The 27,557-nt window shown below is 38.3% G+C and overlaps 1 protein-coding gene across 8 annotated transcripts in view; it reads right to left on the reverse strand.

Annotated features, from left to right (window-relative positions):
* The window catches only part of NFATC3 (nuclear factor of activated T cells 3), a 123,963-nt gene that overhangs the window by 79,621 nt on the left and 16,785 nt on the right, over nucleotides 1–27,557 (reverse strand). For 7 of the 8 annotated variants that reach the window (XR_015549149.1, XM_004431756.3, XM_087420039.1 and 4 more), the window contains exons 2-3: nucleotides 8,363–9,500; nucleotides 5,577–5,739 (exon numbers count right to left, since the gene is read on the reverse strand). Coding sequence is in view for 6 of the 8 variants with exons in the window: in XM_004431756.3 (XP_004431813.1) it covers nucleotides 5,577–5,739; nucleotides 8,363–9,500 (1,301 nt within the window). In the remaining 2 variants the exon portion in view is untranslated. The remainder of the gene's footprint in view (nucleotides 1–5,576; nucleotides 5,740–8,362; nucleotides 9,501–27,557) is intronic. The other variant, XM_087420043.1, reaches the window with a different exon arrangement.

Genomic DNA, 27,557 nt, shown 5'->3' on the forward strand with positions numbered 1-27,557 from the left:
ATAATTCCATTTATATGAAATTCAAGAATAAAAAAACTAATCTATAGTGATAAGTGGTCAGAAGCATGATTACCTTTGGTTGGGGGTACAAATTGGGAAGGACACAAAGGGCCTTCTCGAGTGCTTAAAATGTTCTATATCATAACCTGTGTGGTACTTTCACAGGTATATATATGTACACCTGTGTGTTAAAAATTCATTAAGCTGTACATCTTAAGATTTGTATACTTTTATCGATGTATTCTTATGCAGCAATAAAATGTTGAAAATAAAAAGTCAGCATATACAGAGCAAAATTAAGGCATTTTTCCTAATCTTGAGAACCAAGCATATCACTCTCATGTGTGATGTTCAAACCAGTCTGGAATGGCAACTGATGCCTTCCTCTTTCTCTTTCTGAGTATTAAAAAATTCTCAGAATAGCAGAGAAATCTACAAATAGTATTTTAGTTGCTAGAGAAGGGCCACCTCTCTTGTGTGAACAATGTGCTCTCAGAAGTGGGCATATACAAATAGAGTATTCCATAAAAAGCACAGAATCCTGCAAGTGTGACAGAGTATGTAGAATCGGGTATCAGTTTCATTTCCAATTTGAGATGACCTACTTTCATCATGTAATGTTTACATAAAGACAATGGAATGAAGAAGTATCAGAATCTTCTTCCCCCAACACCTAACAAAATAAACAAAATGTATTGGGGAGTGGAGGGGGGAACAGCTAAAAATCTACCAGCAACAACCAACCAACCAACGAACAACTTTGAGCTATAAACTTCAAAAGGGGGAGGGAGAAGGTGGTAAGTAGCGTGAAACAGAAGATTCTGATGTAGTGTGGCAGAGCTGCTAACCAATCCAAACCTTCATCCACCAGGAAGAGTAATAAGGAAAAGTGAGTAAACAAAATTAATGAGTAAAATAATGGAATAAAAGTAATAAAGTGAAAAAATAAAATAGCTGAGAATGATAATTAATGGTAATTCGCAGCAAAGTAGATCAAAAGTCTAAGGAGGCAACTCTGAGGAAAGTCAAGGAAAAACTTTCCCTCAAGAATAAGAGATCCTACATTTCGCTCCAGGACCTTTGGCAGAGGCAGAAAAGGTCAGGCGTGCTTACCATCTTTCAGAACTCTGTGTTGTACTAGGGGAACAAGCAAAGCTCATGAAAATATGACATATAGCAGAATACTGGGAGTAGGCAATAATACATGATATTATCCACTCTCTTGAGCCAAACCCAACAAGGCCTATCCTAACTAACTCTCTACCACTTTACCGGAAGCCCCTCAGGCTACATACAGACCAAAGCTCTCAGACAAAACGGGGGGCGGCACACACGGGGGGACGGGACGGGACACGACACCACGATGACATGGGGGATGAGGACAGACGACGATACCGCCTGGCAAGTAAGCAACCATAATATACATTTTTTACTTCTGTTAAGTTAAGGATAAAGAATAATGGGGCAGGCCCGGTGGCGCAAGCGGTTACGTGCGTGCGCTCTGCTGCAGAGGCCCGGGGTTCGCGGGTTCAGATCCCGGGCGCACACCGATGCACCGCTTGTCAAGCCATGCTGTGGCGGCGTCCCATATAAAGTAGAGGAACATGGGCACGGATGTTAGTCCCGGGCCAGTCTTCCTCAGCAAAAAAAGAGGAGAATTGGCAGATGTTAGATAGGGCTGATCTCCTCACAAAAAAAAAAAAAAAAGAATAAGGAATAAATTACGCAGGGCCGGCCCCGTGGCTTAGCGGTTAAGTGCGCGCGCTCCGCTGCTGGCAGCCCGGGTTCGGATCCTGGGCGCGCACCGACACCCCGCCCCTCCGGCCATGCTGAGGCCGCGTCCCACATACAGCAACTAGAAGGATGTGCAGCTATGACATACAACAATCTGCTGGGGCTTTGGGGGGAAAAATAAATAAATAAATAAAATCTTTAGGAATAAGTTATGCAAAGACACTTGAAGAATATAATAAAAATAAAAACAAAACTTCCCCTCAACGAAAACACATATACAAAAAAAACAAAACTCTGAAACTAATTGCTGGTGGATGCTGCACAGTAAAATATTTAAGAATACAAATTCAATAAATCATGAGACCAAATATAATGATAAAATATCAAATGAGTGGAAAATGGAGCCAAGGAATCAAATTAAAATTCAAAACACAATTGTGGATCTAAAAGCTGAATGAGAAACCGCAAGCGTCAAACATATCAAAAACATGAGGTTAAGACTTCAAAAAAAATCACAACAAATGATAAGAAAAGACATTAAAATATCCAGAGAAAAGAACACAGATATGGAGGACAGGCAAAGACAAGTCAACATTTTAATCATAAATAGAGTCCTTGAAGTAAAGGACAACACAGATGGAACACAAAATGTATTAGATACATAATATAGAAAATTTTTCTTGCACAGAGGAAGAAAGAATCTCAGATTGAAAGGGAGCATCATAGGTACTGGGAAAAACTGATAAAAATCATCAACATCCAGACATACAATGGTTAAGTCAATAATTTCAAGTATAATGAATAATATAATTCTTCAATTCGAAAAAAATACCACTCACAAGGAGAATATAAAACATCGATGCTATCAGAAGTGTTAATCTCCCCTTAAACAGGGAATCAGTTTTAATTAAAGGAATACTGTCAAAACAAATCACTTGGACTCTCAAAAGAATTTTTTTTTTGTGAGGAGATCAGCACTGTGCTAACATCTGCCAATCCTCCTCTTTTTTTTGGTGAGGAAGACTGGCCCTGGGCTAACATAGCGCCCATCTTCCTCCACTTTATATGGGACGCCGCCACAGCATGGCTTGACAAGCGGTGCGTCAGTGTGCGCCTGGGATCCGAACCGGCGAACCCCAGGCCGCTGCAGCAGAGCACGTGCACTTAACCGCTTGCGCCACCGGGCCGGCCCCTCAAAAGATTTTTGTTCATTTAAGCACTTGTAAATAATTTCTTTCCTAATAAGAAGAGTCAAAGATACAGGAAACAAAGGAAAGAATCTTCCTCCTTAATCAAAACGAAATAAGATCTCACTTAAGAGCAAAATATGACTCCAATAACAAACAGTAGAATTCCTATGTTCAGTTTTCCTGACATTTCTCTTTTTTTCTTGCAGTTTTATTGAGTATAATTGACATACAGTACTATGTAAGTTTAAGGCATGCAGCATAATGACTTGATTTACATATATTGCAAATTGATTACCACGATAAATTCAGTTAACATCCATCACCCCATACAGTTACCAAAAAAAAGAAAAGGAGAGAGGGAGGGAAAAAAACTTTTTTTCCTTATGATGAGAACTTTTAGGATCTACTCTCTTAGCAACTTTCAAATATACCATACAGCAAGGTTAACTATAGTCATCATGTTATACATTACATCCCCAGTACTTATTTATCTTATAACTGGGAGTTTGTATCTTTTGACCACCTTCATCCAATTCCCCCACCTCCCCATCCTCTGCCTCTGGTAACCACAAATCTGATCTCTTTTTCTTTAACTGACATTTCTTGCTATAAGTCATTTTAAAACCCACCTACGGGGCCAGCCCCATGGCTTAGCGGTTAAGCGCGTGCACTCCGCTACTGGCGGTAGAGGGTTCAGATCCCGGGCGTGCACCAACGCACCGCTTGTCCAACCATGCTGAGGCAGCGTCCCTCATACAGCAACTAGCAGGATGTGCAACTACGACATACAACTATCTAGTGGGGCTTTGGGGAGAAAAAGGGAAAAAGAGGAGGATTGGCAATAGATGTTAGCTCAGGGCCAGTCTTCCTCAGCAAAAAGAGGAGGATTGGCATGGATGTTAGCTCAGGGCTGATCTTCCTCACAAAAAAATAAATAAATAAAATAAAAATAAAGTAAAATAAAATAAAACCCACCTAAAATGTAAAGCTGTGTTTGTCAGGAACTATAAAACACGTTTAAATAATAATGATAAATCATAAAGCATGGCTGGTATAGGAAATGATAGTTCATAAATTGTACTTGTTCAAATTCACCTCAGATATAATTAATTTCTCAGCTATAATACACAATGCCATAAAACAAGTTCTGAGAGAGAAAATGGGTGACTCAAGATTATTCTATATAGCCATTCTGATGTTTGAATATATAAAGGCAACAAATAAACATTCTCAAACATGAAAGAACCCAAGGAATATAGAATCCAAAGCCCTCCTTAAAAAAACAAAAAACAGAACACTTCACAATGAAATAAATAATAAAGAATTAGTAGTAATCACTGAATCCAACTAGATATAGAACTAAGGCTAAACAGTGGGGGTGGGGGGAACACAAGATGTAGAGATGGCTGTAGATCTGGAAGGAAAAATAATATAAGCAATAAAATTCAGTAGGTTGAGGGTAGAGCAGGGGGAAGAAGTTTAAGAGAGACAATTAGCTCATTTTTCAGAGCAGGGAGTCTGAATTCATACCATTTAAATCTAAAACAACAATTTAATCTCTTAATAATTTATCTCTTTGACCTTAGAAAGATTTTTTAGGACCCTCTTAGAGTAAAGAACAGTATCTAAGATTCAGTAATTCTTTTTTTTAAATTAATTAATTAATTTATTGTGTGTGTGTGTGTGTGTGTGTGTGTGTGTGTGTGTGTGTGTGTGTGAGGAAGATCAGCTCTGAGCAAACATCCATGCCAATCCTCCTCTTTTTGCTGAGAAAGACTGGCCCTGAGCTAATATCTGTGCCCATCTTCCTCTACTTAACATGGGACGCGGTCAAAGCATGGCCTGACAAGTGGTGTGTCAGTGCGCGCCCAGGATCCGAACTCCGGCCGCCAGCAGCAGAGCACGAGCACTGTTACCGCTACACCACGAGACCAGCCCCATGATTCAGTAATTCTTAGTTTTACTTTTGTTTCACTTTTTAAGCATTTTATGCAAATAAAATTAAAGTTAATATTCAACTGTTAGAATTCAAAACTTACATATCAAATATATTTAATACACTAAAATATTATATAATTTTTACAATTTCACTTTTAGTTTTATTTTCTTCTAATAAATTCAAATAAAAATAAATTAAATATTTGAATTACAAAGATCTTCAGTATAATCCTACCCTTAAAAAATTCATTCATTTTTCTAGCCATCCATCCAGTGTTCCACTAAATATACACACAGAGAATTACCTGGAATGTTAATCAAATATTAAAAACTGCTTATTTCTGACAGGTTTAGATTTGGGGTAATTTATTGCTTTATTCTTTCTACTTTTGTGTATTACTTGTATTTTAAACAAGCATGTATTATATTTATAGACACAATACAGGCATTTATTTTTCATCAGAAAAACAACTGTTTGATCACTATAATCTTCTTTCGCCAGAGTTTCCCCAGCTGCAGTCAGTCCAGGAAGAATATCTTTTAGCCTAGCAAAAAAAAAATGTGGAAGTGCTGCCATATTAACAATGACACAAAACCTCAATAGAGGCTTTCTAGTTTTGAATTTTCTCTTTTGGCTCAGTAGTACCTAACTGAATAGACTCTATCATAAACAGATGCACAGTATCTGTAAAACACGCCCCCAAAATCTCATACCTTCACAACAGGATGTCCCCCAGTAGATGCTTTTACTGCTCCTCGGCTACCTTCAGTTTCATAATGGGCTCGATGATGAGTTTTAGGTTGCACTTCTATTTTCAGTTCACACTGTCCAAAATGAGTTGGCAAAGGCCAGTCTAGCGGAGGTAATGAAGATGTGCTATAAACAAAACACACAAAGATGCATTTCACCATGCTATTATAGCCAAGCAGTGATTCAAATTACTTCTCTGTCAGCACCAACATTTCAAGATCTTTGAAGCAAAGTATTCCAAAATAAAACTTTACTTAATAAGTTATAACACTGGATATGGTGGGTGCTTAAGAAATAATTCTTTAACCTGAAGAATAAAATTGATTTTATCTACTTTTTGGTTTCCTGTATTTTTTTTTAAAGGTTTTCTTTGTTTTATAATTTTATTTATTTTTTCCCCCAAAGCCCCAGTAGATAGTTGTATGTCATAGCTGCACTTCCTTCTAGTTGCTGTATGTGGGATGCGGCCTCAGCATGGCTGGAGAAGCAGTGCGTTGGTGCACGCCCAGGATCCGAACCCAGGCCGCCAGCAGCGGAGCGCTCGCACTTAACCGCTAAGCCACGGGGCCGGCCCTCCCGTATTTTTTTAAAAAAGACAAATTCTAACATTTTGTAAAACTGTAACTGCTCCTCAACTATATGTACATAATTACAAAAACAATCAAAAGAATAATAATTTGATTTCTTAAAGCAAAAATACACATCTCTGTGTATGTGTATCAATATCTCCCCAAGGATCCAAATACCACTGTGTCTCAGTACATGCCTCCCTTCCCGTCGTATAACTATAGAAGTCAGTCTATTTTACATGCTGCTTTCCCCACTTCCTCCCTACTGCTCTTTTCCCTCTCTCTCTGAAATATTACTTACAGTCAGCAATGTATTGCAATTTGAGGTAAAAATTTAATTTCAGTACATACTTGGCTGAAAAAATTAAGTCCTATCACTGCAGCATCTCTAAATGTTAATTTTAGAGACAAATATCAATTGATCAATAAGATAATTTAAATAGCTTAAAGGGCTGCAGGCTCATTTGGATGTATTAACACTGAGAATATGAAATTAGAAAGGAAACAATTTATGTCTTTAGGTTAAATATTAATGAACCCAAAGCTAGAATGATTTGTATTAAAAAGTAATATCTTCTTAGTGCTTGGTGAAATGGAACTTTTAAAGTTTCTTCTACCTCTGAAATGTAACCATTCTTACTGTGAATTTCCAAATTATTTCATTACTTCCCTGAATATCCTCAGCCTCACTTCATCAGCTACTGTGAAGCTCAAAGGTGTTAATTTTTATTAGTCTGATCTGAAACAACAACTCAGCCTCATCAACTCTCAGCTAGTTTCTGCACTTGTTCTGCAGACTTAAGTAAACCCTTAAAAAGATTAAGATAATTTTCAGAAGCAGAGTGATGGGCTCAAAGGTGTCTTCAACTACTATAATTCCACATCATATTGTTCTAAAGATCTGGATCCAGAAATAAACATTCAACCCCATGAAAAAGCATTAAAAAAAGAAAAGTAAACAGACCCAACTCTGTTTACTGGGGATATAATACATGATAAAAGCAGTCTTTTCTAATCAATTATAGACTAGACTGATTCTATAAATGGTATTGTGATAACTGATAGGCCATTTGGAAAATAAAATCATTACACTATTCTTCACTCCAGTCCCTAGACTCAAGATTCAAATATATACAATATATATCTATATATTTTTTTACTTTATGTTTAATATATTTAATAATATATATTTTATTATTTTATGTTATATAAATACAAATACTATATATTATGTTACATACATATATTATAAAAATAACATATATAAAAAACTTCATTAGAAACGTGAGAGTTAAGTTGTTTATTTTTAATTATTTTAGAGTAGGGTAAGGCTTTCAAATATAACACAAAACCAAAAGCCATAAAGGAAAAGACAAATTTAAATACATAAAATTTAAAAATTCCTCTACAACAATAAAAAAATCACAAACTTATAAAGTCAAAAGACAAAAAATAAATTATGACAAAAATCACTTGCCACAGGGCTGGCCCCGTGGCTTAGCGGTTAAGTGCACGCGCTCCGCTACCGCCGGCCGGGGTTCGGATCCTGGGCGCGCACCGACGCACCGCTTCTCCGGCCATGCTGAGGCCGCATCCCACGTACAGCAACTAGAAGGATGTGCAACTATGACATACAACTATCTACTGGGGCTTTGGGGAAAAAAAGGAGGAGGATTGGCAATAGATGTTAGCTCAGAGCCGGTCTTCCTCAGCAAAAAGAGGAGGATTAGCATGGATGTTAGCTCAGGGCTGATCTTCCTCACAAAAAAAAATAAATAAATCACTTGTCACAAATATGAAAAGGCAAATTTCATTTGTATATTGAGCTCTTAAAAATATAAAAAACCTATTCTCAATTAGTTTTATTACTAATTTAATCCATATTATAATCAACCTTTTACAAGAGCTTTTTTTAGATATGAAAATTCCTTCTAGAGATTCTTAAATGTGATTTGTTATTATCTACACTTTAAAATTATAACTTTAGCCTATCTAAAAACACTTTTAAGACTCAAAGGAAAATATATGTGGACCTTAAGTTATTTGTCTGGAAGAAACTGCAAAAAAAAAAAGGAGGAGGAGGAAAAATGGTCAAACCATTCTATATAGATAATATAGCTACATGCCATCAATAACGCATAAGCATGACAAATGACCGGCAGTCATTTCCATCAACTCACCGAAATATAGGGGTGTGGCCAGGCTTTGGTTTGCTCCAGGTAAAGGGTGAAGGAACTGAAAGAAATTGGTCACCAGATGAATCTTTCTTTAAAGGATACTGAGATCCAAGGCCATCATCTACTGAAGTTTCCCGGGATGGTGATAAATTCCCTTGGTCATCTGAACAGAGCTCTAATTTTCCTGGTAGTACGGTAGCTTGATCTTCAGAAGTCTTCCTTGTTTTCAGAGGGATATCAGTCTCTACACAGTACTGAAAGGGAAAAAGTGCCGGGCCAAGGCCTGATCCACCCTGGACAGAAGCATTGAGCCAGGTATCTTCTGTTACACTTCCCCTGGGGGAGTGACCAGGAGAAGGAACAGGTGAATGATGAGGTGAAAGGGACCCAGCATAACAAACCTCAGCACTAGAGTGCCGCCGTTTCCCACAAGGGGAAGTAGGCCTCGATGAGGGTCCTGAGGCTGGCCTGGGGCTCAGCCAATTCTCATCAGTGACACTAGATCTAGGAGAGTGGCAAGGAGATTGCCTGGGTGACAAGGAGTGTCCAAGCCCATACTGTTGATGCCAGGACTCTTCTCCAGGGCAGCCTCCTGGAGAGCCACCAGGAGAAGTCAGAGGGGACCCAAGAGTGAATCGGGCAGCAGCTTCATTCAACTCTGAATCCACATCATCATAAATATGTGAAAGAGATTCACAAGAAGACGCATCTGAGAACCAGCTCCTAGAAGAGATACTGCTGGCAGGACTAGGACTAAGGGAAGACTCCCGGTAGGATGGCTCAAGAGGAAGATAGAGATGATCTCTAGAAGGCCTTTCCAAATATTCCCTTTCTGGGTCATTTATGTGTAGGTCATCTTCATGAGCATCTATTTCTTGATGACAGTTAGGAGAGATGGATGTAATCTGAATACTCGGGCACTCAAAGGGTTTGGGACCACCTAACGGGCTGTATTTAGATTCAGAAATCTCACAAGTTCCTTCATAGTTTTTGTGACCTTGGAGCTGAAACGATGGTGACAAAACAGAAGAGTGAGACGGTAATCCATGATGTGGTAAGCAAAGTGGTGAGTTTAAAGTAGATGAAGGTGGATCTACATTAAAGATGTAAATGGATGCAGCACAATCATCTGGCTCAAGATCTATGGGGAGGAAAGCAAAAAAAAAAAAAAAAAAAAAATCAACCAAACAAGAAATTAGAAAATTTAGATGTACATAAATTACTAGATAAGAAAGTAAATAATAATAATAATAATCTTGAGAAAAAAAAGTGGGACATAAAATGTACATCATTAGCTCCACTAAAGAGTAGTTTTTTAAAATGTATCTGGCGCTGGCCCAGTGGCGTAGTGGTTCAGTTCACGCACTCCACTTCAGCAGCCCAGGGTTTACAGGTTCAGATCCCAGGCGTGGACCTCCACACCACTCATCAAGTCATGCTGTGGCGGCGTCCCACATACAAAATAGAGGAAGACTGCTACAGATGTTAGCTCAGGGACAATCTGCCTCAAGGAAAAAGAAGATTGGTGGCAAGGGATGTTAGCTCAGGGACAATCCTCCTCACCAAAAAAAAAAAAATGTATCTCATTATTTCCGCAGAAATATGTAATTATTACATATTTATATATGTAATTACACATGAAATTTTTCTTTTTCTTTATTTCCACATTTTCTAAAATGAGAACCAGAAAACATTATCTGAAAACAGTAAATGCTTTTATTTTAAAAAAATCATATCCATAATTCTAAAAAACATTTACAGAATTATAGAATGACATAATCACACAAGTTCAGCCTCACCTAGGGTCTGCAGGTTAAAAAAGGAATAAAGGATAAAACAGAGTCTTTGAAAGGTTTTTAGTTATAAGTACACACACTAAGTTTATTAATGAAAAGGAATATACACTCAAACTCAGGAGACCTAGACTCTAGTCTACCTCTGCCATTAACTGTGAGCTCTTAGTCAAATCATTTAACCTCTTCAAGACCTCAGTTTCCTTGCAGTAAATTCAGAACTTTTCATTAAGGAAATGTTTATGAGTAACAGTAACAGCTTTTTCCTCCATAGTCACACTATCAAGAATTCCTATCTTTGGCCGTAGCAGACCAGGTTACAAAAGCCACATGATCCCACTGGATCCTTTACCTCGACTAGAAAATAACTTATCGAGGCTTTTAACTTATGATTGATAAAGTAATCCTCACAAGGGTAGAAATTTTAAAATGCACCCCCTGCTGGAATATTTAGTACTAAACTAATCATGGCAAATTACCTACTGAGAGTGTCTGCAGCAATAAGGTTATTTTGCAATTTCACTTCTTTTTTTCTTTTTTTTGGTGAGGAAGATCAGCCCTGAGCTAACATCCGTGCTAATCCTCTTCATTTTGCTGAGGAAGACCGGCTCTGAGCTAACATCTATTGCCAATCCTCCTCCTTTTTTTTTTCCCCAAAGCGCCAGCAGATAGTTGTATGCCATAGGTGCACATCCTTCTAGTTGCTGTATGTGGGACGCGGCCTCAGCATGGCCGGAGAAGCAGTGCGTTGCTGCGCGCCCAGGATCCGAACCTGGGCCACCAGTACTGGAGAGCACGCACTTAACCGCTAAGCCATGGGGCCAGCCCATGCAATTTCACTTTTAGGGAGGAGTAATTATTTTCCATTTTCAGTGAGGCAGAAGTACTAAGCCTTAGCACAAGGTGCTGGTTGAATACCTTCACTTTTTCCAAAGAGATCATCACTGGAAACTAAAGACAAAATTGTTCATAGATACAACATAGAGAAGCACAAACCTTTAGCCTCTTCTCAAAAGTACTCAAGGAAATCATATTGTTTCATTACATCAGCACCCCGGAAAATAACACACATCTTTAGACTCCTGGTGTTGCTGTCATTAGCCAGCATCCTATAATTTAACTATCTCCGTTGAGTCCTCGATTTTAGAACTTTTAAGATGTTCTGTGGTTAGTGAATATATTCAGTTAAGAGTTTTTACATGTATTAAAATAACAAAACAGGGCTGACCCGTGGCTTAGCGGTTAGGTGCACGTGCTCCGCTACTGGCGGCCCGGGGTTCGGATCCCAGGCGCACACCGACGCACCGCTTCTCCGGCCATGCTGAGGCCATGTCCCACATACAGCAACTAGAAGGATGTGCAGCTATGACATACAACTATCTACTGGGGCTTTGGGGGGTAAAAAAAAGGAGGAGGATTGGCAATAGATGTTAGCTCAGAGCCGGTCTTCCTCAGCAAAAAGAGGAGGATTGGCATGGATGTTAGCTCAGGGCTGATCTTCCACACAAAAATAAATAAATAAATAAATAACTGTTTAAAAAAAAAAAAAGAAAAGCATTAAAGAAAATTATAAACAAATGCTATCACCTAACACTTAACATTTTCATATATGTCTTGGTCTATATACTGGGTATATATTTTATATACCTGTGATCACAACATTTTTTGGGTTTTTTCCTAAACTTTCATTGAAATATAAGATACATACACAAAAGTGCACACATCATAAGTATATAGCTTGATAAATTTTCACAAATCAGCATACCTTGTAACAGCACCCTTAAAAAAAAAGAATATGAAAGGCCAGAAGCACCCCTTTGGCACCCTACCAAGTCATAACCTTTCCACCAAGAGTAATCACTATACTGACTTTTAACAGCCTAGATTTGTTCTTCCTGTATAACATACAACTTTGTCTTTCAGCGTTGTTTTATATTTTATTGAGCTTTATAAAAATTTTCTAAACTATTTTCAAGGCCATGTAAAATGTCGAGTCAATGATCACAGTTATTTCCTACTTTTTATTTTTATAAATAATATATCATTGAACATCTCTATACATATAGCTTTTTGTTTTCTTTTAAATTCGTCTTCAAGAATAAATTCCTAAGGGTAGAGATATTAGATCATAGAGCACCCACATTTTTAGCACTCCTACCATATAGAGACATTTGTTTCAAAAGACTTGTTTTAATTTGCAACAGTGGAGGGACATGAGAATCAGTTTTACTTCAGTTTCTTCAACCAGGATGTTATTTTAAAGTTTAGTGTAATTTAGAAGTAAAATGGTTCCTAATGAAATACACTGTTTCCAGGAGGCAAAGAACAGAAAACCCTAGAAAAATAGCTGGAAAGGAGGGTGGAGATTTATTATCCAACAGAGATCCAACGGTAGGACAGTTCCAGAACTGGTTATTTCATCAGTTCAACAAGGTCATCAAGAAATTAGTTTCTTTCTATATTCCCATTTTGCCATTTTTGGGGTGCTAACTCTTCAACCATATATGTGTATTTTGTCCTAAACCAGAGGCAATGTGATCATTCTTTTAATAAATATTTTTTGAGTAGCTACTATATATAGCAGGCATGTTCTAGACACACAAAACACAAGAGTAAAGAAAACAAAGTCCCCCTCCTCATAGAATTTACATTCTAGTAACATATGCCAGGTGGTATTTGCTATAATGAAAAATAAAATAGGGTGAGGAAAACAGAGCAGGAGGAGGAGAGGAAGTTAATTTAGATAGGAAGGTCAGGAAAGGGTTCTGTCTCCAATATTTGAGGAGATACAAAAAGGATATGAGGAACTGAGCTATACAGAAATCTAGGGGAAGAACACCGCAGGAGTGCAAAGGCCTGAAGATGGAGTACTTTTGGATTGTATGAGAGAAAGTAAGAAGACCACTGAGAAGAGAATTGAGTGAGGGGGTAGAATGATAAGGGCTGGGGGCGCTCTGACTAGTCAAGTAAGGCCTCATAGACCAATAGAACAACAGGTTTTTATTATGAGATGGGAAACCACTGGAGGGTTCTAAGCAAAGGAGTATCATAATCTGATCTACACAATCTGATATACATTTAAGAGATAGTGTAATAATCCGGGTGCAAAATAATGGAGCATAGGATCTGGGTGGTGGTGGGTTATAAAAGTAGAAGAAGCAGTAAGAAGTGAGATTTTTTTATTAAGGTAGAGCTGACAGAACTCACTGACGGACTGCATGTGAGAAAGAGAGGAGTCAAGGATGACACCAAGGTTTGGGGCCTGAACTATTATAAGAACGCTATTTCTAATTACTGAAATGAAGAAGCAAGTGAGAGAGATTTGGGAGATATGAAATCGAAAATTCTATTTTGGACATATTAAATGTGAGATGCCAATAAGCTTTCCAAGTGGAGATATGAAGTAGATAGGTGTATATAAAGTCTCAGGCTGGCCATGTAAATTTGAGCATCATAATGTAATGCCATAAAACCAGAAGAGATGACTAGGGTAACTGAGTGCAAAGAGAGAAGAAAGCAGGCAACTGAGGCATAGTGGATTCCAAAGTTTAGAGATCAGGGACACAAAGAAGAATGAGTAAGAAGAAGAAAGCACAGTCAGTGAAATCAAAGAACCAAAAGAGTGCGGCATCCCAGAAGCCAAGTGAAGAAAGTGCTCATTCATTCAATAACTATTTATAATGTGACTACTATTTTCTAGGAACTGTTGTAGATGCTAGGTATATAAATAGTAAATAAGACATGCATGGTCCCTGCCTCCATGAACCATATAGTCTCAGGGCAGATTGACAAAAACACAAATTAAAAATTGTAAGTACTACTAAGTGGTGGAAAAGAAACTAAAGAAAGAATCTATTTTACAAAGAGAAGAGGGATGGACTTTTTGAGAAAGCAGCATGTAAGCTAAAACCCGAAAGATGAACAGGAACAGAGAGCAAAGCAAGGGGTAGGGGGAAGCATGGGTAGAGAAGGTGATAGTTCTAACACAGGGGGATAGTATAAAACACTGAGTCAGGTAAGACCTTGGCTTCTTTGAGGAAGGGAAAGGCCCAATATGCGGCTAGGACTAACAACTGAAGGGACACAATTGAAAGAAGCAAAACCTAGAAGGATCATGGTAAGGAGTTTGAATTTTATTCCGAGGATAATGAAAACCATCAAAGTTTTAGCAAGGGAGTGATATGATCTCTATTATATTTGAGAGTAACTTTGCTGCATATCCAGTACCTAGCAAGTCCCTGACGTTTATTAAGTCTATAGTAAAGTATTTGTTAAAGTTGTTGAAATTATTTTCCTTTATAGAATTCATATTAATCCCCAAATTATGTCAGCAAAATCCTCAATTAGGAATTTCTGAACCATGTATTTTCTTGGCAATGCTGTCAGGCTGGTTGAATTAGGATGACAGCCAGGACCTTTTTACAATTTAGCTGACAATGTCACCTATTCAAAAGGTGGTTAAGCAGGGGGCCGGCCTGGTGGTGTAAGTGGTTAAGTGCGCGCGCTCTGCTGTGGCGGCCCGGGGTTTGCCGGTTCGGATCCTGGGCACGCACTGACGCACTGCTTGTCAGGCGTATGCCACATGCTGTGGCAGCGTCCCACATACAGCAACTAGCAGGATGTGCAACTATGACATACAACTATCTACTGGAGCTTTGGGGAGAAAAAGGGGAAAAAAAGGAGGAGGATTGGCAATAGATGTTAGCTCAGGGCCGGTCTTCCTCAGCAAAAAGAGGAGGATTGGCATGGATGTTAGCTCAGGGCTGATCTTCCTCACAAAATAAACAAATAATAAAAATAAAAATCCAGTTTTACTTAAGAATGTACTTGATAAGGTAGCAAAAATTATTAATTTATTAAACTTCAACCCTTTGAGTAAAAAAAAAAGGGGGGAGAAGGAGAGAAAGTCACCCTTGGAAGATATAGTTTCATTCAAATGTAATTATTGGACCAAATGCCATTTCAGTGGTTGACTGATGCTGAAATCCACACCCTTTCCCAAAATAAACTGTAGATGAAGCAAACATATTCTACATCAGAATGACGACTTAAATCACTGCAGAAATCTGAATACAAAATTTGGGGGAATGCTCCTTCCTCTTTTCCCCAAGTGTCACCAAAGCCCAAGCTCAGGAAATAATATGAGTGGCTTCTACAATTTCCCTATGATAAATGGTCGTAGGCCCATATTTCCAACTCTAAAATTCTCAAATTCAAGGTGCTTCAGAAATTCGATCAACTCAAGACTTATTTGTTCTGTGTTCCTTCAGCCACCAGAGGGCCCCATGCAAGTATGCAGTAATCTGGGCAACAAAGCTTGCCTATGAATATCTTTACTTACACTGTAAAGCAGGGGTTGGCAAAATACAGCTCACCAGCCAAACTTGGCCTACTACCTGTTTGTTTCTGCATACCTTACAAGCTAAGAATGGTTTCAAATGGTTGGGGGAAAAAATGAAAATAATACTGTATTATAACACAAGATGACGTGAAATTCAAATTCCGGTGTCCACAAATAAAGTTTTATTGGAACACAGCCATGCTCGTTCATTTATGTTCCGTCTCTATGGTTACTTTCACACAAGGGCTGAGCTGAGTAGCTGTGAGAGATATTGCTTCCCACTGCTACTTGGTGCACTAACAAATTGCAGTGATACGGTTTTAACCCGACAGCATTCTGAGTGCAATGCATATTGACTGCAACATTTTTTTAACTTACCAGTGCATACCTATCACTTCAAAACAGGAAAGAGAAAAGTGGACTTCAAATTGAATGTCATGCCTTTAAAGGCACAGTGGAGTGTGGGTTATTTTGTTATCAAATTAGATGGCAAAGCATTATGTTTATTGTGCAATGACATTATTATGCCTGTGCTATAAGAATACCTTACACATCAGCATTACCACAGTAAGCATTCATCACAATACTCCCAACTCACAGGGGAAAAAAAAAAAATTAGAATAAACAGAATACCTTATTGTAGCAGGATTTCATCACAAAAAGAAAAAACAAAAATAGGACTGCAACCGAAGAAAGTTTCTGAATGGCTCATTTGTTAGCCAAGCAAAGAAGGCCATTTACTAATGGTGATTTATTTAAATTGTGTTTAATTGAAGCAACTGAAGAAACTTATTCAGTGAAAACAAACTTGTATAAACCTATCAGCCTTTCAGCAAGAATGGTTCATTGAAAAATTGAGGACGTTGGTAACAACATCAATAGGCAATTACAAAACAAGGCAAATGGTTTCAAGTGGTTTTCCTTGGATCCTCATGTGTAACCAGATGTTACCGACTCTGCTAAATTATTATTTATCTGAAGAGTCACTGCAGGGTTTAAAGTGACTGAAGAATTAGCCTCTATGAATACTCTGCGAGGAACAACTTCAAGCAAGAATATTTTCAAAGAAGTTGAGAAAACAATAGTTGAGTACAACCTAAATGGATTCTATAGAACGTATTATAACTGGTGTTGGTAAAAATATATAGGAGAATACTACTACGATAAGAATACTATGAACAGGGGCCAGACCGGTGCCTCAGCGGGTAAGTGTGCACACTCCACTTCGGTGGCCCAGGGTTCCCAGGTACGCACTGAGGCACCACTTGTCAAGCTATGCTGTGGCGGCATCCCATATAAAGTAGAGGTAGATAGGCACGGATGTTAGCCCAGGGCCAAGCTTCCTCAACAAAAAAAAAAAAAAAGGAGGATTGGCATCGGATGTTAGCTCAGGGCTGATCTTCCTCAAAAAAAAAAGAATACTATGAACAATTGTACACCACCAAATAAGACAATGTACAAGAAATGGGCAAATTCTTCTTTTTTTGTGAGGAAGATTAGCCCTGAGCTAACATCTGTGGCCAATCCTCCTCTTTTTGCTGAGGAAGATTGGCCCTGGGCTAACATCCGTGCCCATCTTCCTCTGCTTTATATGGGACGCAGCCACAGCATGGCTTGACAAGCGGTGCGTTGGTCCGTGCCTGGGATCCGAACCTGCAAACCCGGGGCCACCAAAGTGGAGCGCACGCACTTAACTGCTATGCCACCAGTCCGGCCCCGAGGGCAAATTCTTATAAACACACAAATTACCAGAACTGACTCAGAAGATATAGATGATCTTAACAGACCTATATACCAAGTAAAGAGATTGAATGAGTAATCAAAAAAAATCTCCCAACAAAAAAAGTCCAGGACAAGATGGCTTCGCTGGTGAATTCTACCAAACATTTAGAGAAGAATTAACAGCAATCCTTCTCAAACTCTTCCAAAAAATGGAAGAGTAGGGAACACTTCCTAACACATTCTACGAGGCCAGTATTACCCTGATACCAAAGCAAGACAAAGATACTACAAGAAAACTACGGATCAATATCCCTTAGGAATACAGACATAAAAATCCTCAACAAAATACTAGCAAACAAAATCCAACAGCACATTAAAAGAACCAAACGAAATTTATCCTAGAAATGTTAGGGGGGAGGGAGGAGGGTGAAAGGGATGGTTCGGTACATGTGTGTGGTGATGGGTTGTGGTTAGTATTTTGGTGGTGGACATGATGTGGTCCGTGCAGAGGTGGAAGTACAATGATGTACACCTGAAATTTTTACAATGTTATAAACCAATGTTACTGCAATAAACAAAAAATTAAAAAATTAAAAAAAAAAAATTTATCCTAGAAATGCAAGAGTGGTTCAACGTACGAAAATCAATTACTACATTACTAGAATGAAGGAAAAAACCACATGATCACCTGAATTGACACAGAAAAAATATCTGACAGAATTCAACACCCTTTCATGATAAAAAAAAAATACTCAGCAAAATAGGAATAGAAGGGAACTTCCCTAAAATGACCAAGGGCATTTATGAAAAATCCACAGCTAACATCATACTTAATGGTGAAAAACTGAAAGCTTTCCTCCTAAGATCAGGAACAAGAGAAAGATGCCCACTTTCACCACTGCTATTCAACACTGTACTGCAAGTCCTAGCCAGAGCAATTAGGCAATAAAAAGAAATAAGAGGCATCCAAATTGGAAAGGAAGAAGTAAAACTATCTCTATTTGCAGATGACATGATTCTATATATAGAAAATCTCAAAGAATCCACAAAACACAACTAGAGCTAATAAACGAATTCAGGAAAGTTGTAGTAGAAGATCAACACCTAAAATTCACTTGTGCTCCTATATACCAGCAATGAACAATCCAAAAATAAAAAAAAAAGCAATTCTATTTACAACAGCCTCCAAAAGAATACAATACTAAGGAATAAATTTAACCAATGACGTAAACAATTTGTACACTAAAAAATACAAAACATTGCTGAAAGAAATTAAAGACGACCTAAATAAACGGTAAGACTTCCCTTTCCCTTGTTCACGGATTGGAAGACTTAATATTGTTAACATTGCAATACTCTATAAAGCAATCTACAAAGTCAATGCAATCTCTATCAAAATTTCAAGGGCTTTTTCTGCATAAATGGAAAGACTTATCTTCAAATTTATATGAAACTGAAGGGGGCCTGGAATAGCCAAAATAATATTGAAAAAGAAAAACAAAGCAGGAGGACTCACACTTCACAATTCAAAACTTACTACAAAGCAAAAGTAATCAAAACAGCGTGGTACTGGCATAAGGATAGACACACAGACTAATGGAACAGAACTGAGAGTCCAGAAATAAACCCAAAATATCTATGGCCAATTGATTTTTGACAAGGGTGCTAACACAATTCAATGGGGAAAAGAAAATAGCCCCTTAAACAACTGGTGCTGGGACAACTGGATAACCACACACAAAAGAATGAAGTTAAACCCTCACCTCACACCATATACAAAAATTAACTCAAAGTGGATCAATGACCTAAATATAAGAGCTAAAACCATAAAACTCTTAGAAGAAAATATAGGTGTATACCTTCATGACCTCAGATTTGGCAATAGGTTCTTAGATTTGACACTAAAAGCATAAGCAATAAAAGAAAAACTAGATGAAATGGACATCATAAAAACTAAAAACTTTTGTGCCTCAAACAACACTATCAAGAAGTGAAGACAAGCCAGCCCTGATGGTCTTAGTGGTTAAAGTTGGTGTTTTCACCACTTGGGCGACCCGGGTTCGTTTCCCGGTCACAGAACCACACCACTCATCTGTCAGTTGCCATGCTGTGGCAGCAGCTCACATAGAAGAACTAGAAGGACTTAGAACTAGGATATACAACCATGTACTGGGGCTTTGGGGAGAAGGGAAAAAAAGAGGAAGATTGCTAACAGATGTTAGCTCAGGGCAAATCCATGCCTGCAAAAAAAAAAAAAAGAAAAAGAAAGTGAAGACAAACCAGAAAATGGGAGAAAACATTTATTCGCAAATCACAAATCTGATAAGGGTTTAGTATCGAAAATATATAAAGAACACTTACAGCTCAACAACAAAATGATAAATAACCCAATTTAAAAAACTGGCAAAGGATGTGAACAGACCTTTCTCCAAAGAAGAAAAATAAATTGCCATAAATTGCCAACTAGCACATGAAGAGATGTTTAACATCACTGGTCATTAAGGAAGGGCAAATCAAAACCACAATGAGATACCACTTCACACCCACTAGGATGCTTTAATTAAAAACACACACACACAGAAAATAACAAGTGTTGGTGAGGATGTGGAGAAACAGGAACCCTTATACATTAGTGGTGCAAACTAAAATGGTGCAGCGCTACGGAAAACAGTCTGACAGTGCCTCAAAAAGTTAAACAGAATTACCATGGGACCCAGCAATTCCACCTCTCCATATATACCCAAGAGAATGCAAACATACATCTTCACAGTAGCTTGTACATAAATATTTTTAGCAACATTATTCATAATAGTCAAAAGGTAGAAACAAGCCAAATGTCCATCAACAGATGAATGGGGAAGCAAATTATGGTGTATACATACAATAGAATATTATTCAGCCATGAAAAGAAGCAAAGTATTGACAGATGCTGCAACTTGAATGAACACGGAAAACATCATGCTAAAAGAAAAAAGCAGACTAAAAAGGTCACATGTATGATGCCTTTCATATGACATTTCTAGAATAGGCAAAATCATAGAGACAGAAAGCAGATTAGAGGTTACCAGAGGATGGGGGGAGGAGGAAATGAAGAGTGATTACTTAACGGGTGTGGGGTGTTTTTAAGGGGTGATGAAAAAGTTTTGAAACTAGAGAGCTGGTGGTTGCATAACATTGTAAAGACACTAAATACCACTTAATGGTATACTTTAAAATGGTTAATCGTATGTTATGTAAATTTCACCTCAATAAAAAACAAAAACAAACCGAAAGAAATTCCAGACAGAGGACTGAAGACACACATTTGCCCTTTCCCTACTGAAACTCCAATAAAGGACAGTAAAAAGATTTTTTTTAAGGGTGTAAACTTATAAGAACAAAAAGAACAGGGATGAAACCATGGCAACAAAACTTTTAGAAGCTGGAATGCAGGACACGTGGTAACTGATTTAGCACCTGAAAAAGCTAGAACTTAAGCCAGCAGTGAAAAGAAAACTGATTTCCAACAAAGAACTCCAAACACTCAGGAAATGCACTACCAGGTACTTTTGGAAGTGGAGGTGAAGGCAAAGCTGAAAACAAGATTGGCACAAAGTTTGTTTAATGAGTCACTAACCTCCTTCCCAATTTCCCACACCTCCTCACTTTGCACTACTGGATGACTGTCACTCTAGGCAGAAGACTGGAGATTTTCTTAATTGGTAAAGCAGAAAAACAACTGAGAGCCAGGGTAACCATACTGAAAACAGAGTGATGAGATAAAAGTCTCTCTAAAACTTGTATATCAAAACCCCCAGTACTTTTCCCTCTCTTGGCTCACAATATAATGGGTTTATACTCTGCAGGCAATACACTAGAAGATTCTTCTCTTGGGAATCTGATTAGCCTAAGAGAAAAAACCTACAGTTAATGACATCACAGGTAACCTAGCAAAACTCCTACAAATGAGGCCTCCAGTTAGCAAGTGCCACTGGTGATCACAGAACTGCCATTAAGATTTTGGTGCCCCATTTTAAAAAATAAGCAGATAGCCAAAGATCATCAAAAGCCTGAGAAAAGCTTCAACATTAAAGGCAGAGGCAAAAAGAAAAGTGGAGGAAAAAGACTATGCAGTAAGATGGAAACCTCAAAAATAAAAACAAAGCCTATCCTCAATAACCTCAGAGAAAAAAGATATTGTAACCTTGAAACAAGAACATGTGCTCATTAAAAAAGATAAAATAACAGTCCCAAGAAATTCAAACTAACAAATGAAAGCCTCAAAGAAAAATTGAAAGATCAGTTGAAGAAATTTTCCAGAGTTAAGCAAGCAGGGCCGGCCCCGTGGGGTTAAGTGCGCGTGCTCCGCTGCTGGCGGCCCGGATTTGGATCCCGGGCGCACACCGAGGCACTGCTTCTCCGGCCATGCTGAGGCCACGTCCCACATACAGCAACTAGAAGGATGTGCAGCTATGACATACAACTATCTACTGGGGCTTTGGGGGGAAAAAAATAAATAAATAAAATCTTTAAAAAAAAAAAAAAAAAGAGTTAAGCAAACAGACAAATAGGAAATGAGAGAAAATATTCGAATCTGTCCAGGAGTCCCACAGTTGAAACTTCGAGTTCCAGAAGAAGAGAATAGAAAATGAAGAGGAAGAAATAAAGGATCACTGAAGGTCCACCACAATGGATGAAAACAGATCCATACTACCACACATCATCATGAAATTTCAGAACACGACAAAGAGAAGAACGAAAAAGATTGAGAGGAGGGGAACAGGCTACACAGGAAGAAGTAAGATTCAGAATGTCATCAGACTTCTCAAGAACAACGCTGGAAGCTAGAAGAAAATGGAGAGCAACACCTTCAAAACTTTGAGAAAAAATTATATCTAATCTAGAATTCTACAACCAGCCATAATTAAGTGTGAGGGGAGAATAAAGACATTTTTAAGTATGTATGGTCTCAAAAATTTACCTTTCATTAGCTTCAGTAAGCTAATAGAAGATGTACTCCACTAAAATGAGTGTAAAGTAACCAAGCAAAAGGAGGACATGTATCCAAGAAAACAGGTGATCCAACACAACAGAAAGGCAAAAGGGACTCCTCAAGATGTCAGAGAAGGGAGATCTCAGAATGGCAGATGTACAACAGCCTAAGTAACAACCAGTCCAGATTAGGGAAGTTTAGAAGGCTCTGAGAGAAGTCTCCAAGAAAACAAAACTGACAGACTAACTGATGTGTCTGAAAGTCTTGAGACAAGATTCAGGCACCTGGAGGAAACTTTAGGAATGAACTGACATAAGTACATAGAACAATAACAACAACAATCATTAACTTTAAAAACAATAACAAATTGTTCAAGGAAGGAAAAGCAGTATACTATATGACTTAGGACAACATGTAGTCATAATAATGTAAACAATATTAATCTAACCACAAATATGATATAACCATATTGGGGAATGAGAAATGTGCCCGGGTGTAATTGGGAGTGACAGTATGCAAAAACGTTTTCCACAATGGGATGTCAACGGATAATGGTTAAAACTGAAAAATCAAGAAATAGCAGTATGAGCACGTTATCTAGAGATTTCAAGGTAAATACCACAAGAAACTGCCAGAAGAACTGAAAGGAGCTGCCTCTAGGCGGGGGGAAAAAGGAAGATAAGGTAGAGGCAGAATCAAGGAACTACTTCTTCCAGAAAAGCTTTACTGAACGATTTGATTATTTAAACAAAAGCATGTATAACTTTGATAATATTGTAATAAGTAAAAAAATAAATAGTACTTTATAAGAAAAATGAGGTTTAACAAGCTATCAATTGCCTAAATTCAAAACAATTCAGAAACCTGGAGGGCCGGCCCCGTGGCTTAGCAGTTAAGTGCGCGTGCTCCGCTGCTGGCGGCCCGGGTTCGGATCCTGGGTGCGCACCGACGCACCGCTTCTCCGGCCATGCTGAGGCCGCGTCCCACATACAGCAACTAGAAGATGTGCAACTATGACATACAACTATCTACTGGGGCTTTGGGGGAAAAAAAAAAAAAGGAGGATTGGCAATAGATGTTAGCTGAGAGCCCGTCTTGCTCTGCAAAAAGAGGAGGATTAGCATGGATGTTAGCTCAGGGCTGATCTTCCTCTCTCACACACACACACACACACAAAAAGAAACCTGGAAAGGAAAATTAGAATATTACAAAAAATGATAAGTAATAAAAAAAAGGAAAGTTATGTTGAAAATCAGATTATATTAACATAGCTAGAGTCTGAAAAAATAATGCAACAAAGAAGCAAGAGAAAGTGAACTAATTTATACCCCAAATTCATTAAGCAAAGGAAATCCTCTTTATTCAAGAACATATTAAGAAGCAGTGTGCTAGAATGAAAGTGTAATTTCATACAAGCACTCAATTCTCCTATATCCCACCAAAGCAGAAAGAAAATACTGAGAAGTATTTTCCTGAGAAGGATTAGGTTTTTTAAAAACCAACGAATTTCACTGTCTTTAGGTTTTATCACTGCTGAAAAGTAATAATGAACAGTTGATCAAAGGAATTCTCACAATGAAAAGAAAAAAGCAGGAGATTCATTTGGCGACCATTTACTTAGCACTTCTATGCTTGATTATAGGGACAAAGTCAACAGCACAGAAATGGTGCTGCAAGCACAGCTTAACATCCACATACAAGAAATAAATAAATAAGGTCAATTTACAGTCATCTAAGAGAGCAGAGAATATGTACTAGTATGATTTTGTAAAAAAAAAAAAAAAAGAAAGCCAGAACAATTTAATTTTCTCCTAAGATAGCCATTATAGTGACCTATAAGGAGAAAATAATTAGGAGAAAATCAAATCTATCTAGATTATAATAATAAGGCTTTGAGTCCATCCCACGTGACATTCTCACCAACAGGGCAAGAAATCGTGGTAGCAATTAAGTAGGTAAATCGCTTTGAAAACAGTGACCCATAGATATTAGCATTTAGAACTTCTCCTTTTCAAGTTATTCATGAATAAACAATATAAAGATATCAAATATATATTCATATTTCCAAATATTACACTATTTGCATTAATTATACATAATGGCAGCTACAATGGAAAATAACATTCAAAATGACCATGAGAAGCTGGGGAAAAAATTCCCTTAAAAGCAGAGAGAAAAAAACAAAGTTATCTAATTATGATTCCAAAACAATTACAGAATACAGTAAAACCACACTAGACAAAAATTGGAATTATATCATATTTAGGAAGTAGTGTGGAATAACACAACAAGCCCAAGGAGGGGGATCAAAGTAGAAAAATACAATGGAGAATACTGACTTGGGAGTCACCACTTACTAGCTGTCTTACCTCCATCAAGTTAATGAATCTGTCCGAGTTTCAATTACCTTATCTGTAAATTGAAGATAATATCTACACTGAAAGGCTGTTGTGAGGATTCCATCAACAGAGTTGATAATCTGTATCAACACCTAGCATTATATCTGCAAGAGGTATCAAATAAATGTTAGATTTATTATATAAAACATTTAAAAGAAGAGAAACAAATCTGGGTCTCAATAATCTGCATATTACTATTGACTACAATTTATTATTTTTTTTAAGGAAGATCAGCCCTAAGCTAACATCCATGCCAATCCTCCTCTTTTTGCTGAGGAAGACTGGCCCTGAGCTAACATCTATTGACAATCCTCCTTTTTCTCCCCAAAGCCCCAGCAGATAGTTCTATGTCATAGTTGCACATACCTCTAGTTGCTGTATGTGGGACGCCGCCTCAGCATGGTGGGACAAGCGGTGCGTCGGTACGCGCCCGGGATCCGAACCACGGGGCCGGCCCCTTGACTACAATTTTTAAATCAATGATGGAATTCCATTACTTAAAAAACTAACAACATATTATCAGATAATAAAAACATAATATAAGAATTTAAAAAGTAGTCCTCTAATCTATTACATCAGTAAGTCCTTTACCACAGTGATATGAATACTAATCCTTATACTTCCAACAAGCGTACAAGAACCATGGTTTCTAGAAAGGATACGTCAGGTAAAATAGTCCCTCCATTTCTCCCAAACCCAGAATTCTCTTTTAGATCATTTCTTCTCTTAATCCCTTACTATTCTGCACTTTTCTCCTAGGCTTCAGGGATTCTAACAAGGATGACACCTCCCACCTGACTACTCTCTGCTCTCAATCTCTTAACAGGAGTCTCCCTCCATCCTCATCTCTCAAACTTAAGGCTGGTTCCCTTGAGGACCCTGCTTCTTTGGCAGTCACTGCAATGTACAGCTGCTCATTCACCAATTCTCAAATGCATACTCTGGGGCCAAAAGACAGAGTCAGCACTCTCTCAGCTACTCCTACACACCTCTCCCAGCTTTTAGAACATTTCTTACCAGTCTTTGGAAGGCCCACACCATCCAGCTAAATCACCTTCCGTCTGTTACTACCATTATCTAATGTCCTCTAGGTCACTGGCATCTGGCATAGGCTTCCTCTATACTCCAAGTCTACTGGATCCTAGGCATCTTCAACATCCATGTCCTTCACCCTCACCTCACTTCAGCATCCAATTCCCAGGAATATAACTTGAAACTTGAAATTGCCAGGGCCCACTTGATTCCCGTAATCTTAAAACTCAAATACCTATCTCTAACCACTCCCTCTAACTAATCATCACTCTTTCTCTTACCCCATTATACCCACTCTATTATACCCTCATCTAGATGCAGTCTCTTAACCCCTCCCTTTTCTCTCAATCTATCTTTTCTCTCCTTACTTCCTTCCTTATCTAGCCTATATCTCAAATTCCATCACTTCAACTGCCTTCTTCTTGGCAGCTCGTTTCCATGCACTCTTTGACCTTCCACCCAGAAAGTTTCAGCCCAGAATCAATCCATCATCTTATGTTTTTACATATACGTAGTCAAATATTGCTGGGAGGGTGGGGGGGCCAGGACAACAACCATCCACACTGTTAGAAACACAAATCTTCAAACTGCATACTGAGCTGAGCCCTGAATGCCATTCAGCAACATTTCTGCTTTTTCCTGCTCAGCTCCTTCTCCTGCTCAGCTCCTTCTCCTATTTCCCAAATCCCAAACCTTCTCTGATCTCTTCAGTCATTTTCTCCATAGTGACACCCCATGTAGCAAGGGATCTTGATCTTGACAAAGATAGCAGAGTCACTATCTCCCACATCGCCCTCAAAAATACACGTATGTATTTCATTTCATTTCCTCCTTTCTCAGAAAAAAAGTGACCCATCTCCCATTTTAAAGCTAATCTCTCCATCTATGCTCTAAATTCCATTCCCTAGTTCCATCAGTTATCTTCTCTTTCATAGCTTCAACCTGCCCCTTCTCTCCACCAGCTACTTCCTTCAATCTGTCACTTCCTTTAAAAAGCTTCCCTGAGATCTGAGTTCTTTAGGGTCTTCTCTTTCCTCCTTCCTCTGAAACACTCGTTCTCAATAGGGGGAAATTCTGCTCCCCAGGAAACATTTGACAATGTCTGGAGGGATTTTTGCTTTTCACAGTTGGAAGGGTACTACCAGCATATAGCGAGTAGGGGCCAGGGACGCTGCTAAACATCCTACAATGCACAACTCAGGCCCCCAAAACAACAAATTATCCAGTCCAAAATGTCAATAGTACCAAAGCTGAGAGACCTTGCTCTAAAAACTTAAATTTTTAGAAAGAGTAGTGTACTACCCCTGTCTCACTTCCTCACTTTTCAAGGTTATCTGGTTTCAGGTCTCATCCATCCACCAAAACAGCTCTTAATACAATCCGCACCTGTATGGCTCTCCCTGAAGAAGTAGCCACTCCTCCTCATTAAAATCCTCGACTTGAAAGACAATAATGAAGATGCAAGAAAATAAATGGAACAGAAAACAACAGAAGCAAATCAATGAAGCTAAAACATGACTCTCTGAGAACATCAAGTGAACTGAAAACTTAGGTTCACACAAAAACTTGTATGTGACTCTGTACAGCAGATTTATTTATAATTGCCAAATAGCAGGAGGAACCAAGATATCTTTCAACAGGTGAATGAATAACTAACTGTGGTACAGCCACACAATGGAATACTTTATAGTAATAAAAAGGAACCAGCTATTAATTCATACAATGACATGGATGAATCTTAAATGCATTTTGCAAAGTGAAAGAAACCAGAAGAAGGAAAAAAGGGAAGGAAAGGGAAGAGAGAGTGGGTGACTACAAGAGGGGCCATGGGAAATTTTTGTGGGTTTTTTTTGGTGAGGAAGACCAGCCCTGAGCTAACATCCGATGCCAATCCTCCTCTTTTTGCTGAGGAAGATTGACCGTGGGCTAACATCCGTGC

The sequence above is a fragment of the Ceratotherium simum genome, chromosome 30 (assembly GCF_057802395.1).
Source record: "Ceratotherium simum simum isolate JZ-2026a chromosome 30, ASM5780239v1, whole genome shotgun sequence".
Taxonomy (NCBI): domain Eukaryota; kingdom Metazoa; phylum Chordata; class Mammalia; order Perissodactyla; family Rhinocerotidae; genus Ceratotherium; species Ceratotherium simum.